Genomic DNA, 15,106 nt, shown 5'->3' with positions numbered 1-15,106 from the left:
CAGTATTCTCCCTAAGAACAGAACAAATCCATCACAGTCTTCTGCAACTTTTTCCTGAAGGAGCTCAGAACGAACGCAGCGCCCAATAAACTCTTCACTTTTCACACAGCTTCATTTTCAGGTTATTTTTGGTTAAATTAAATGATAATTGTCTTTTTTAATGCTACACCATAGTGTTCGTAGTGTTCATCTCCTCATAGTGTTCGTAGTTCATAGTGACTCAAAAGTGTTCGTAGGTGTGAGTGTGTGTCGCCGTGTGAAGGACTGGCGCCCCCTCCAGGGTGTATTCCTGCCTTGCGCCCTGTGATTCCGGGTAGGCTCTGGACCCACCGCGACCCTGAACTAGATAAGGGTTACAGATAATGAACGAATTTATAATTTAAAATCTATACAATTTGACTTTTACTTCCTAATATACATCACTAAGTCATTAACAAATAATGGGGGGGGGGGAATACAATTCTAATTCTAGGGTCTGTTTGAGTGTATGACCTCGACACTGCACTCTTTGCCTGTCCTCAAAATGAGCCGAAGCCATTATCCTCTGTGTTCTGCCTTTGCTGCTGATGTGTAATGTGATTAAATGTGAACATACTGCTCGGTTCAGGTCTCCCTGGTGCCCCCGGGTCTTGCCAGAAAGCGTGTGTGGAACAAGAAGTACCCTATCTGCATCGAGCTGGCCAAGCAGGACAACTTCATGTCCAAGGCCGAAGGAGACAGAGCTTCTGAGGAGAAGGAGAGCTCAGACAGCACCTCAGAGCCCTGGAGAGCCTCCTCCGTGAACTCTCACGGGGACGGGGGACGAGGCAGTTCGGACAGAGAGCCGCCCACCGTGTTCCTGTTTGGACGAACTGGGAGGGATAAGGAGGAATGGTTTCGGAGAATCCTTCAGGCCTCGAAACTCAAATCTGAAATGGCTAAGAAGACAGCGAGCCTGCCGGTCAGCAGGAGCGGTGAGTGTGTGAACCTCTGGTGATGCTGTAATTGCACTTTTCCACCAATGTAGAATTGGTTCCGTGCCCAACTGCGAACCTAATTTGCATTTCCGCCGACATAAACAAGGTTTCTGAACCAGAAACGATCGGTCCCAGCTGAAACCGATGTGCAGTAGGTTCTTTAGTGTGAACTGTGCATGTTGAGATAAAGAAGCTCCAGAAAGAGCTCAGAGCCTCAAATAAATCGTTATGTCACGGTGGATTTGGACGTGGTAATTTACAGCACATTATATACATAAATAAAAGGAAATAAAACAGGAAAGTGCTCTGTTATGTGTTTAGTGTGTCCTCTATTCATGAGATCAGCAGAAAAGCTCTCAACTTGGCAACATTTACACACGTGTATTGTATGTCACTCTGCAGTATTATGGTAAATGACATGACCTGTGTGTGTGTGTGTGTGTGTGTGTGTTTGAGCAGCTCCAGTGCTGTCCCACAGTCGCAACAGTAGCAGGAGCAGTCTGGACGAGCTGCTGTCCTCTCAGAAACGAGAGGCGTGTCCGGGTGTTAAACTCAGGCCTCTGCTGGAGTACAGCACCTACATGGCCAGCTACATTAACCCCCCCACCCAGAGCAGCCAGACCACCAGCCCTGGGGAGAGCCCCCACAGCAGCCCCGGGGTGGCCAAAAAGGTATGGTACCTGTGTGAAGACGGGAGTAAGAGATGTATGTATTTATGAGAGAGTATGTATTTATGTACATATTTCATCTGATGGACTGAGCTTCAGTGGGTTGCCAGATCTTCCCCAGTCTTGATTGCTTAGATCTCAGTGGATCTTAATGGAGCAGCCAAGCATTTTCACCAGTGATGGTCCTTGACATTATAAACAGAAATTAGGTCACTGGCACCTAGTGGTGTGGATATTCCGTGTTAAATCTATTTTAAAGCAACAGTATGTAGTTTTTTTTACCTTAAAATCACAGCTTCAAAGTCATTGTGATGATCCACTGAGTAACAGGGAGAACAGAACCTATGTCGTTGCTACTCCAGCCTCAGCACTGCAGAAACGGCACTATGTAACTTTATGGAGGAGGGTAGGAACCACAAACTGCCCAGATCAGTCACATCAGAGGACCCCTGGCTTCTGATGTCTTAGGGATGTAGATCTCTTGATGACAGAGCCAATGCTTGCTCCTTTAATGCTGGTTTTGACAGGAATTAAAAAACCTGATGGATGTTATCGGCTGCTGTAGTTGTTACTCTGTGTCTAAACACTTTAAAGCAGTGATTCTGTTTCTCTTTTACTTACTCAGTTGCCAAGCGACTCAGTGAAGGAGGAGGGGCCTGTGTGCTGGGTGAACGCTCTGATTGGTCGAATTGCTTGGGACTTCCTCAGGGAGCAGCACTGGGCCGACTGGGTTTCGAAGAAGATCCAGATGAAGCTGAGTAAAATCAGAGTGAGTGTGTGTGTGTGTGTGTGTGAGTGATTGGGTGAGTGTGTGAAACCATCAACATGTTTGTGTGTGTGCATGACTGGGTGAGTGTGTGAAACCATCAACAGGTTTGTCTGGGTGAGTGTGTGAATGACTGGGTGAGCGTGTGAAGCAGGTCACAGATGTGTGAATGACTGGGTGAGTGTGTAAAATTGTTCACAGATGTGCGAATGACTGGGTGAGTGTGCAAATGACTGGTTGAGCGTGTGAAACTTTTTACAGATGTTTGAGTGACTGGGTGAGTGTGTGAATGACTGGGTGAGCGTGTGAAACAGGTCACAGATGTGTGAATGACTGGGTGAGTGTGTAAAATTGTTCACAGATGTGCGAATGACTGGGTGAGTGTGCAAATGACTGGGTGAGCATGTGAAACTTTTTACAGATCTTTGAGTGACTGGGTGAGTGTGTGAATGACTGGGTGAGTGCATGAAGCTGTACACAGGTGAGTGTGTGAATGACTGGGTGAGTGTGTAAAAATGTTCACAGGTGTGTGAATGACTGGGTGAGTGCATGAAGCTGTACACAGGTGAGTGTGTGAATGACTGGGTGAGTGTGTAAAAATGTTCACAGATGTGCGAATGACTGGGTGAGTGTGCAAATGACTGGGTGAGCATGTGAAACTTTTTACAGATCTTTGAGTGACTGGGTGAGTGTGTGAATGACTGGGTGAGTGCATGAAGCTGTACACAGGTGAGTGTGTGAATGACTGGGTGAGTGTGTAAAAATGTTCACAGGTGTGTGAATGACTGGGTGAGTGCATGAAGCTGTACACAGGTGAGTGTGTGAATGACTGGGTGAGTGTGTAAAAATGTTCACAGATGTGCGAATGACTGGGTGAGTGTGCAAATGACTGGGTGAGCATGTGAAACTTTTTACAGATCTTTGAGTGACTGGGTGAGTGTGTGAATGACTGGGTGAGTGCATGAAGCTGTACACAGGTGAGTGTGTGAATGACTGGGTGAGTGTGTAAAAATGTTCACAGGTGTGTGAATGACTGGGTGAGTGCATGAAGCTGTACACAGGTGAGTGTGTGAATGACTGGGTGAGTGTGTAAAAATGTTCACAGATGTGCGAATGACTGGGTGAGTGTGCAAATGACTGGGTGAGCATGTGAAACTTTTTACAGATGTTTGAGTGACTGGGTGAGTGTGTGAATGACTGGGTGAGTGTGTGAATGACTGGGTGAGTGCATGAAGCTGTACACAGGTGAGTGTGTGAATGACTGGGTGAGTGTGTAAAAATGTTCACAGGTGTGTGAATGACTGGGTGAGTGTGTGAATGACTGGGTGAGTGCATGAAGCTGTACACAGGTGAGTGTGTGAAGCCCTGTGAGGGACTGGTGCCCTGTAAAACAATATGTTCCCGCCTCACGCTGATCAAGATGAAGTGGTTATGGAATAAATGAATGAATGAGGTCTTATTTCAGTGCCTCGTGGACGTGTGTGTATCTGTCCGAACGAGAAATCTGCACGTGGAAGGGTTTTATTGGTTTATTTATTAATCGATGGACTGTGTGTGCTGCAGTTGCCGTACTTCATGAACGAGCTGACGCTGACGGAGCTGGACATGGGCGTCTCCACTCCCAGAATCCTCTGGGCATCCAAGCCCTCAGTAGACCACCAAGGTGAGTGAGAAGGGGGTGTATTTATAACCTCCTGTAAACAGGGTTTCCTCTGAGATTATAGTGATGAAGCACCAGTGTCTGGAGGAGTGGGACGTGAAGTAAGTAAGTGCTCTCTCTTCTCTGAGGCTTTGATTTTTTTATCCGGGTTTTTATTAAACCACGGTCTCACACCTCCTTCCTCCATGAGAGAGAGAGAGAGATAGAGAGAGAGAGATCCTATTAGGGCTTTGGGCAGAAGGAGAGAGAACAAGAGACGGATGGAGGGAAGGGAGAAGAAGACAGGATGCTGAAAGGGAGAGAGGGGAAGGGAACAAGGGGGAGAGAGTGAGTAAGTGCTGGGAGAAGGTGAATTCTGTTTAAGACTCACTCACACTTAGTCAGGCTGACTGACAGTCATTTAGTGATTCAGTTTCTATTTCTGTCACACACACACACACACACTTCCTTAATTAGAAAGCAGGCTGTGTGTATGAGCTGTGTTTGGGGTGTGGGCAGTTGTACTGTGACCTCTCCCTGGCCTCTTCTCAGTCTCTGACTAACTCCAACACTCTCGGGCCAGAGGTGGATGAGGGAAAGGCACGGTAACAGCAGACACGACGCCCAGACGCTGAACACACTGCAGCTTTTATTCACTAACACTGTCACTGAGAGACACAACAAACACAGGCAGAGGGAGTCCAGGAGCCCAAGGTCTGGGTCTGAAGCTGCACCTCAGGTGGGCTGACCCAAGGAGACCCAAGGAGGACCACTCTGTGAAAGGATCTCGGGCCATAGACTGTGAGGTTGAGTCTGCGTTCGGTTTGAAGATAATTGGAGTCTTTAAAGCAGCACTAGGTCAAATTTTTACCTTAAAATTACAGCTTCAGCTTCACATTGTGATGCCCCACTGATCTGTGACAGTCTTTGCTACGCTGGGCTCAGCACTGCTGAAACTGCACTATGTACATTTTGGAGGAGGGCGGGAAACCTCCCTTCACCTCCCTCACTGCCCCCTGTTGATTTCTGGACAGTGCTGTAAAAGTGAATCACACTCTGCAACTGTAGGGGGAGCCCAAGAGTAAAATATGTGGGTCAAGATTTTGCAATTTCTTCTAAGTAAAGAAGACCAGGGGAGGGAGGGAGGGATGGATGGAGAGATAGATAGATAGATAGATGGAATATTTTCACAGATAGATAAATGGATAGACTGATACAAAGATGGCTAAATGAGTGGAATATGATCATATACTTGTCCTTTTCCTTCATGCTGCCCTCTAGTGGTGAGATGTTGTAAAGCCTTGTTTGTGACATCACAACACAGATAGTGACTAAACACTGCTCAAATTCCACTCAAGACATTCACTCTGACTCTGTCTCTCTATCCCTCTCACTATCGCTCTCTCTGTCTCTCTCTCTCTCGCTCTGTCTGTCTCTGTCTGTCTCTCTCTCTCTCTCTGTCTCTCTCTCTTTGTCTCTGTCTCTCTCTGTCTCTCTCTCTCTTTCTCTCCTTTCTCTCTCTGTCTCTTCTTTCTCTCTCTCTCTCTCTCGCTCTCTCTGTCTCTATCTCTGTCTTTCTCTCTTTGTCTCTCTGTCTCTCTCTTTCTGTCTCTCTCTCTCTCCCTCTCTGTCTCTCTCTCTCTCTCTCTCTCTGTCTCTCTCTCTGTCTCTGTCTCTCTCTGTCTCTTCTTTCTCTCTCTCTCTCTCTCTCTCTCTCTCTCTCAGGTCTGTGGTTTGATCTGGAGATCTCCTATAAGGGCTCGTTCCTCATGACTCTGCAGACGAAGATGAACCTGTCGCGTCTGGGGAAGGAGGGGGAGGGTCTCGGAGAGTTCGGAAAAGAAGGGTATGGGCTTTTTACACTCACTGTCCGTTCTCTCAGCTCCACCGGCCACACAGGAGCACTTTGTAGTTCTACACTGACAGACTGGAGTCCACCTGTTGCCCTGCATACTTTGTTAGGCCCCCCTTTCCCCTTCCCCACAGGACCCCCCACAGAGCAGATAGACTGTGATGTGGGCGGCGGATCACTCTCAGTGCTGCAGAGACACTGACGTGGAGGTGGTCCCTGTGTCCACTCAATGGCAGGGGGTCCTCCGGAGGAAATGAGTTTGAATGCCTCTGGTTTAAGGGGAGGATGTGTTTGATTCTACCAACTCTGCCTGTAATTATTTTTCTTCCCAGAGGTGTGTTTAATCCTGCTTTATTGTGGTGTAATGACATTCCCTCTGCTTTATCTCCTTTCTCTCTCTCTCTCTCTCTCTCTCTCTGTGTGTCTCGGTGAGTAACTCTGCCTTTCGCTTGGACATCTCCATTCTAGAGTTAGCTTGTTTACCTCAGGAGTGTGTAGCTGGGTTTTTAAAGGGGAGCAGAAAATTACCTGCATTTGTTGATCCTTTTAAACTTATTATTGTATATATTTTTAAAGATTAAATGACATTCACAGCTCTGTTTCCCTTTAAACTGCCCTCTTGCATGATACTCTCACTGTTCCGTTCCCTACCCTCGCCCACGTCAGGATTTACCCATAATCCTCTGTGGCAAGGTTCAATCCAGGCAGAAAACAATGGAAATGACAGTGAAACAAGAAACGGCACGCAGCGCTCAGTCCAGCTGTTATTTCACTTCCCCCCTGAGCTGCTTTTAGATTAAGATTAGAGACGGGTCCAGGCCGTGAATAAGGCTCCATTACACTGCGAATGTGGAGATACGAGCTTTTGCAGTGATGGAGGTGATGATTATACAATAATTCACGTATAGTTCAGTATATTTCTAAATGTGTAAATAGATCTGCTTCACGTTATCGAGTCTTTTGTAGCTGAACCATCTTGAAGCAGGTTTACAGTTCATCAGGCGCCCCCTACTAGCCCCAGTAGTCTTTACACTTCCAGCAGTGTTCAGAGCCTGAAACCAGAGTGGTCCGTGTTTTTCGTGCATGTGTGTGTTCAGTAGAGAGTGTGAACCTGCATGCTGCGTGTGTTTGAGTGCACTGTAGATGACGTGTGTAGTGCCATGTTTGATGTTGATTTGATTCCCGATATTCTACAGATGCCCAGTCCAGTCCTCGAGGACGCAAGGCCAGTCCGTGTGTTTGTTTTTTCTAGGATCGGGAATCTAGAAGTGAAGGGTGACCTCAGTCATAAAAACAAACACTAGAGCAGTTTAAAAACATGGACTGGCTGCTGATTTTTAAGGACTGGACTGACATGAGAGATGATGGTAAGAGAAGTTCCAAGAGATGAGACTGTGTGTGTGTGTGTGTGTGTGTGATGCTCTCCTAGACACAGACCCAGGACGTACTGCCTGGCCGACAGCGATGAAGAGTCGAGCAGCGCCGGTTCTTCTGACGAAGATGACGGGACGGAGAACGTAGCCGATAAGAACCTGCCCCCAGGCGCTGAGGGGTGAGTGAAGTATCTCTGATAGGAATCTTCATGCTGATGTAATTAGTGGTTAGTGTTCTCCTAAGTGTTCTCCCTTAGTGGGTGAGTGTGAGTGAGGGTGTGTGTGTGTGTGTGAGTGAGGGTGTGTGTGAGGGTGTGTGTGTGTGTGTGTGAGTGTGTGTGTGAGTGAGGGTGTGTGTGTGGGTGTGAGTGAGGGTGTGTGTGTGTGTGTGTGAGTGAGGGTGTGTGTGTGAGTGAGGGTGTGTGTGTGTGTGTGAGTGAGGGTGTGTGTGTGTGTGTGTGAGGGTGTGTGTGTGTGTGAGGGTGTGTGTGTGTGTGAGGGTGTGTGTGTGAGTGAGGGTGTGTGTGTGAGTGAGGGTGTGTGTTTGTGTGTGTGAGCGTTTGTGTGTGTGTGTGTGTGTATGAGTGAGGGGGTGTGTGAGTGAGGGGGTGAGGGGGGCGTGTGTGTGTGTGTGTGTGCGTGTGTGAGTGAGGGTGTGCGTGTGTGAGTGAGGGTGTGCGTGTGTGGGTGAGGGTGTGCGTGTGTGGGTGAGGGTGTGCGTGTGTGGGTGAGGGTGTGCGTGTGAGGGTGTGCGTGTGTGGGTGAGGGTGTGCGTGTGTGGGTGAGGGGGGGCGTGTGTGGGTGAGGGGGGGCGTGTGTGGGTGAGGGTGTGTGTGAGTGAGTGAGGGGGGTGTGTTAGTGAGGGGGGTGTGTGAGTGAGGGGGGTGTGTGAGTGAGGGGGGTGTGTGAGTGAGGGTGTGTGTGAGTGAGGGTGTGTGTGTGAGTGAGGGTGTGTGTGTGAGTGAGGGTGTGTGTGTGTGAGTGAGGGTGTGTGAGTGAGGGTGTGTGAGTGAGGGTGTGCGTGTGAGGGTGTGCGTGTGAGGGTGAGGGTGTGCGTGTGTGGGTGAGGGGGGGCATGTGTGTGAGGGTGTGTGTGAGGGTGTTTGTGTGAGTGAGTGAGGGTGTTTGTGTGAGTGAGTGAGGGGGGGGTGTGAGTGAGGGTGTGTGTGTGAGTGAGTGAGGGGGGTGTGTGAGTGAGGGTGTGTGTGTGAGGGTGTGTGTGTGAGGGTGTGTGTGTGTGTGTGTGAGAGTGAGGGTGTGTGTGTGTGTGTGTGAGTGAGGGTGTGTGTGTGAGTGAGGGTGTGTGTGTGTGTGAGGGTGTGTGTGTGTGTGTGTGAGTGAGGGTGTGTGTGTGTGTGAGTGAGGGTGTGTGTGTGTGTGAGTGAGGGTGTGTGTGTGTGTGAGTGAGGGTGTGTGTGTGTGTGAGTGAGGGTGTGTGTGTGTGTGTGTGAGGGTGTGTGCGTGTGAGGGTGTGAGGGTGAGGGTGTGCGTGTGTGGGTGAGGGGGGGCATGTGTGTGAGGGTGTTTGTGTGAGTGAGTGAGGGTGTTTGTGTGAGTGAGTGAGGGTGTTTGTGTGTGTGAGTGAGGGTGTGTGTGAGTGAGGGTGAGGGTGTGTGTGTGAGGGTGTGTGTGTGAGGGTGTGTGTGTGTGAGTGAGGGTGTGTGTGTGTGTGTGTGAGTGAGGGTGTGTGTGTGTGTGTGTGAGTGAGGGTGTGTGTGTGTGTGAGTGAGGGTGTGTGTGTGTGTGAGTGAGGGTGTGTGTGTGTTCACTTCTTCAAAGATAGTCTTTTTATTAATTCACACAGGGAATATAGCAAAGCAGGGACCAGCAGGGGGAGCCCTGTCTTTTTAATCAGAATTAAAACTCATAACGGAATATCACTCAGATGAAAGTGTGGTGACTAACAGGTTGTTAAGTGAATACCCAGTCGCTCTAATAATGAGTTAAAGCGCCTTGGTTTTAACCAGTGCCTTGTGAGTGTTTCAGTTTTAACACTTTGTGATACTGAGTGACACACTTTTTTTCCATGAGCTCCGGCAAAACACCACAGAGTGTGGTTAGTGAGTCAAGGTACAGAGAGAAAACAAAGAGAAAATGCCAGCTCTCACTTTCCAGAGCGCCGAGGACCTCTCTCCTCTCAGCGTGGCTTAATGTCACGGGTTCGAGATGAGCTTTGAAAAACCTCTTCAAAGCAAGAGAAAGCTGGAGCTGAACTGTTATGAGTAGCATGTTTAAGCTAACACTAGTCTTAAGGTGTTCATTCTTTTAGTTCGGTCCCTTCTGCTCCAGACTAGGCTTGTGGGATACTGATTTTACTTTGATTGAGATGACATTTTAAAATATCAAGAAAACATAAAACAATCTGGAGGAAGAAAACTGGCATGTGCTTAAAAAAACAACAACAACAACAACAAAAACAGTTGCCATAAGGTGGCGTTTCCATCTGATACATGCAACCAATTGTAGCCGACTCCTTCGGCTGTGCTCACAGTTCATAATCGAATGTACGGCAGCGTTCCTGTTGCTATAAGAGGCACTGTATTCAGCAAGCCTTGCTGTTTTTAGTTTTTGATCACAGAGGTTTGACTCTAACGACTCCTGCTCTCGAGTAGCGTTCGAGTAGCATCTTTTATCACCCTCCTCCTCTTCCTCCCCAGATACCCCGGGGTCCACAGGCCGAGCAAAATCATGAGGTTCGTGGACAAGATAACCAAGAGCAAGTACTTCCAGAAGGCGGCGGAGACGGAGTTCATCAGGAAGAAGATGGAGGAGGTCTCCAACACTCCGCTCCTGCTCACCGTCGAGCTGCAGGAGTGCAGAGGAACGCTGGCTGTCAACATCCCGCCTCCCCCCACGGACAGGGTCTGGTACGCGGTGTCTTTGAACTCTGTTATAGTGATTTTAAGTTCGGGGATCATTGATAATCCTAACCCTAGCACTGGCTTGTTTTCGAAGTGTTGCCACCTAGTGGAGGGATAATGACACCTCAGTAGAGCATTGCTCTGAACGAAGCCCGACGATGCTTCTCTGTTTTTCAGGTACGGCTTCCGCAGTCCTCCTCTGCTAGAGCTGAAGGCACGTCCCAAACTGGGAGAGAGGGAGGTGACCCTCGCACACGTCACGGACTGGATAGAAAAGAAGCTGGGGCAGGAGTTCCAGGTAAGAGCCTGAGGAACTACACAACTTTAGTAGTGTTTATGATGTTAAAGGTATGGTCATTAAGAATTCATTTTCAGCCTTTTATACACTACTCAAAGTCTTTGAATTCAAACCTGGAAATGACATCAAATAAATAAAACATATGATGTACCTGTCTGTGAGGAGTGTGGTGTGTTCTCCCTGTGTCTGTGTGGGTTTCCTCCGGGTGACTGTCTGTGAGGAGTGTGGTGTGTTCTCTCTGTGTCTGCGTGGGTTTCCTCCGGGTGACTGTCTGTGAGGAGTGTGGTGTGTTCTCTCTGTGTCTGCGTGGGTTTCCTCCGGGTGACTGTCTGTGAGGAGTGTGGTGTGTTCTCTTTGTGTCCATGTGGGTTTCCTCCGGGTGACTGTCTGTGGAGTGTGGTGTGTTTTCTCTGTGTCTGCGTGGGTTTCCTCCGGGTGACTGTCTGTAAGGAGTGTGATGTGTTCTCCCTGTGTCTGCGTGGGTTTCCTCTGGGTGACTGTCTGTGAGGAGTGTGGTGTGTTCTCTCTGTGTCTGCGTGGGTTTCCTCCGGGTGACTGTCTGTGAGGAGTGTGGTGTGTTCTCTCTGTGTCTGCGTGGGTTTCCTCCGGGTGACTGTCTGTGAGGAGTGTGGTGTGTTCTCTCTGTGTCTTCCTCTCGCGCTCCAAAAACACAAGTTGCTAGGTGGATTTGAGACTCAAAAGTGTTCGTAGGTGTGAGTGTGTGAGTGAATGTGCGAGTGTGTGTGTTGCCCTGTGAAGGACTGGAGCCCCCTCCAGGGTGTATTCCTGCCTTGTGCCCAGTGATTCCGGGTAGGCTCCGGACACACCAAGACTCTGAACTGGATAAGGGTTATAGACAATGAATGAATGAATATACCTGATGTATTGGAAAATGTCCACAAGTGAGTGACTGAGTAAATGTGTGACACTGTCCAGAGATGTGAGTGATTTCTTGTGGGGTCTGGAGCCACCACAGCCCTGATCAGGATGAAGCGATTACAGAAGATGAATGAATGAATGAATTCCTTGTGTTCCAATCCTCATTGTTGCCTCTTTTTTTCTTTAGAAAATCTTGGTGATGCCAAACATGGATGACGTGTGGCTCCATATCATGCATTCCGCCATGGACCCTCGCTCTGACTCAGCACCGAACGACAGCGGGATGCCCACCAATGCCCCTGAGACCGATGTTCTATTTTCTGAGGGTCCATGACCCGACACGCCCCAGCGACAGGCCGCACAGAGACTGTGTCGTTGAGGATAACAGGGAGCGGTTAGTGCCTCTCCTCCACTGTTGAGGGGGCTGTTGATGTCTCATTCCCATCCTTGAAGAGAAAGAGGACCACACAAAGACTTGCTGCTTTAATTCCTTTATCGGTGAAGGGGGCGATCAAGAAGAAAAGAGCATGGGGAGAGAGAGAATGGACTGTGTATTTGTAAGAGAAGAGAAGGAAGGGGTTTATGGGTAATGTAGTTTCTCCAGGGAAGTCTTAATCACGACATCAACGTCACCGTTAACTGGATGGAAGATGTATTTTAAACACAAAGAAGTTGTCGGTCAGACTGTTTGTTTATCGTTACGAAGAAATCCTCTCGCGGCTGTGTTGTGAAACACTGCGATTGTGAAACACACTAAAATGCCCTCGTGAATCAGTGAAAAACACGTGGCTTGGGATCTAACATTGGCCAAAAACACCCAGGGGAACTCAACTGTGCTCAGTCTGGCAGTAGGGGGCGTTATTGAGCCTTTGCTGCTGTTCTGAGATCAGATATGGGATTGGATTACGTGGTTGGATCAGATTGGCTGATCCTCTGCAGCCATTATACTGTGCTTAAATACTCCAGCTGCAAGATGGAAGATATTAGAAGGATACTGTTTTGTTTTTTGTTATTATTTTTTGTGCGTATCTTTGTATAACCCTAACGCCATGCATTTAAAGCAACACTACGTTAAATTTGGTATTATTGCTCCTGGGCTCCACCTACATTCGCAGAGTGTCATTCACTTTTAGAGCACTGTCCTGAAATCGAGAAGGACGTGGTTTCCTACCTTCCTCTGAAAGTAGTTACATAGTGCAGTTCCTGCGGTGCTAAGCAGGAGCGTCAACGACAGAGGCTCTGTTCTCCCTGTTGCACCTCAGTGGAGCGTCGCGGTGATTTTGAAGCTTTAATGTTGAAGTATAAATGCTACCTACTGTTGCTTTAATATTATCCTGTAGCACTGAATGTGCACATGCTCTCAACAGGCTGAAGGCCACCTCGGATAAGTTTATCTAGGAAGGTGGGAATGTCAGATAATGTTGCTTTAAAGCAACATTAGGTAGTATTTTTACTTTACGACTACAGCTTCAAGTTCATTGTGATTATTCACTGAGCTATAGTAGGTTCTGAAATTCCAACTTTTTTTGATATCTTCTCTATTAAAGCAACACTACATTACAATCGCAGCTTAAAAATAAATGTGATTCTCCACTGACCATTGCTGTTGTGGGCTCAGCGCTACAGAAACTACACTATGTACTTTTTGGAGGAGGGTATGAAATCACCTTACCCCCGCTCCCCCTGATTTCAGGACAGTGAACTACACTCTGCAACTGTAGGGGGAGCCCACGAGCCAAAAACAAAAATTGCAAAGTGTTTCTTTAAAAGTATTGCAAAAAGAGACCTCTTTAACCCTTTCCTGGCAGAATCGCCACCGTAATTAATGCAGCGTGATCAATATCAATGGAAGAGTTGCGTGCTGAGTTTTCCGATATCCAGCTTTTGTTAGCCTTCGTGTTTGCGATTGATCTGGACGTCGCGTTCATGGCCAAATCCCCGTAATGAAGTGTACTTGTGAAGTTTGTGTGGTTTTTGTTTACAAGAAACGACGCTTTAACACTATGTGAAGATTTATATGAAGTGACGGAAAGCTGTTAACACAATATTTATGTCATTTATACGTTCTATTGAAGTGCACCCTGCGTTTTAGGGACAAGGCGCAGGTTCGTGAAGCTGTGGTGGTCATGTGACAGAGTTGACCACATGGTGGTTGGAGCGTTGCGATGAATAGCACAATGGTTAGTTGCGTATGTGGGGTCCCGCAGGTCATTACACAGGGTCTCTCTGAGTATTCCACACTCCTCAGTCCATTTCATCAGCTCGACTAACCGTGTTGCTCTGCATACTTTATTAGCGCCACCCTGTTCTTTAATGATCAGGACCCTCACGCCCAGTCAGTGACTCCTCCGTTGCTGCATGGACTCAGGGCGCTGTGGTCGGTGGACTACTTTCCGTCGAGCAGTGACACCAAGGGGTTTAAAAACTCCAGTAGACACTGCTGTGTCTGATCCACTCTGAACCGCCACTAACACACCACCGCCCCTGACTATTAAAGTATAGGGTAAAAACGGGCTAACAAAGTATGCAGAGCAACAGCTGGACCCCAGACAGCCAGTGGAGCTGAGTGTGTGTAGAATATTCGTGTACGTTGAGGAGGTGTAGATGCTGTAGAGAGGAACTGCGACACTTTAACGTAGGTGTAGGTCAGGTGACATGAAAGGGTCACGCAGGGGTCATGCAGCCTTATGAGTGAGTGAGTGTTCCTGAATAACGATTCCCACCTTAGTCCATGTGTCTTAGTCCAGAATCATTAATGGTACCGGATATGTACAGTACACAGAGGGTATGATTTAATAATGAATGTGCGTTTGTGGCTCGCTCCAGCGAATGCCTTCCCTGCTACTGTAGAACTTACTGTTTTGATACAAATCTAGAACATATATGAAGATGACTTTCTTTTATCACTGATAAATGGAGTAATATATATATAATAATATCTATTTAGAGAGACTTATAAATCGTGTGTGCATATATTACGAAGAATTCGCCGCAACATGTGATGTTTGATTGTATAGAAAGCCATTTTTGCCTAATATCTTTTTTACTTTTCTCTCCAAATTGATGACATTCCCAGTCCGGCCGCGCTGGATCAACCTGAAGCGAATCACTGTGTAGTCGCTGCCAGAACAAGTCCTCGTACATCCGTATTTAAATGAGAATCACATCCTGGAACTGACTTGAGACTCACTCACTCACTCATGTTTAGCAACTGCTATTTAGTGCTTTGCTTCAAAAACGGCACCGTCGTTGACGCAGAGCTTCCAACAGCGCCCCCGGGTGGAGCCTTTTATAAAATGTTAAACGAGTGAGTGAGCGAGTGAGTTAAGTCGCACAGTTCCGTTTCATGCATCACTACACTACACTGAAGTTGAGCTTACTGTGCTGGACGTACGCGGTCTTGTCCTGACGGCGACGTTATATTCGACAGATCTGAACGAGACCCAGTGAAGACGAATAAAACAAACAAACGAGTTCTCGCTCATTCCATTTTTAAACACGAAACTGGAGGCTGGGTTCCCGTTAAATCACTACAGCACACTCGAGAGCACTATGAACTTAACATCTGGCTATTTCCAGCTGTGATGCAGTTGGAGTCCAGCTGTTTATCGGTGATTAAGGCCTTGTTTTGCAGGTACAGACCTGTCGAGAAGAAGTATTGCAAAGTCATACTGTGATCTAATGTATTTCTTCTAAACACTGCTCTCTCTTTCTCACACACTGTGATTCTCTTGTGTGTGAACTCGAGAAACTTGTGTTTTTTTTTTCTACGCATCGTTAAGGCTTGTTTACAGGGAGGAGTTAGACTCGTTTA

General features: G+C 47.6%; 1 protein-coding gene across 1 annotated transcript in view; it reads left to right on the top strand.

Annotated features, from left to right (window-relative positions):
* The window catches only part of LOC136685107 (testis-expressed protein 2-like), a 37,784-nt gene extending 24,928 nt beyond the window's left edge, over positions 1-12,856 (top strand). Inside the window, exons 5-13 of the mRNA XM_066659284.1 lie at positions 608-953; positions 1,416-1,627; positions 2,250-2,393; positions 3,954-4,053; positions 5,755-5,875; positions 7,311-7,433; positions 9,912-10,121; positions 10,293-10,413; positions 11,480-12,856. Coding sequence (XP_066515381.1) covers positions 608-953; positions 1,416-1,627; positions 2,250-2,393; positions 3,954-4,053; positions 5,755-5,875; positions 7,311-7,433; positions 9,912-10,121; positions 10,293-10,413; positions 11,480-11,626 — 1,524 coding nt within the window. The 3' untranslated portion in view covers positions 11,627-12,856. The remainder of the gene's footprint in view (positions 1-607; positions 954-1,415; positions 1,628-2,249; positions 2,394-3,953; positions 4,054-5,754; positions 5,876-7,310; positions 7,434-9,911; positions 10,122-10,292; positions 10,414-11,479) is intronic.
* The last annotated feature ends 2,250 nt before the right edge of the window (positions 12,857-15,106 follow it).

This window comes from Hoplias malabaricus, unplaced genomic scaffold (assembly GCF_029633855.1).
Source record: "Hoplias malabaricus isolate fHopMal1 unplaced genomic scaffold, fHopMal1.hap1 scaffold_74, whole genome shotgun sequence".
NCBI lineage: Eukaryota > Metazoa > Chordata > Actinopteri > Characiformes > Erythrinidae > Hoplias > Hoplias malabaricus.
This window is presented reverse-complemented; position numbering and strand designations above follow the sequence as displayed.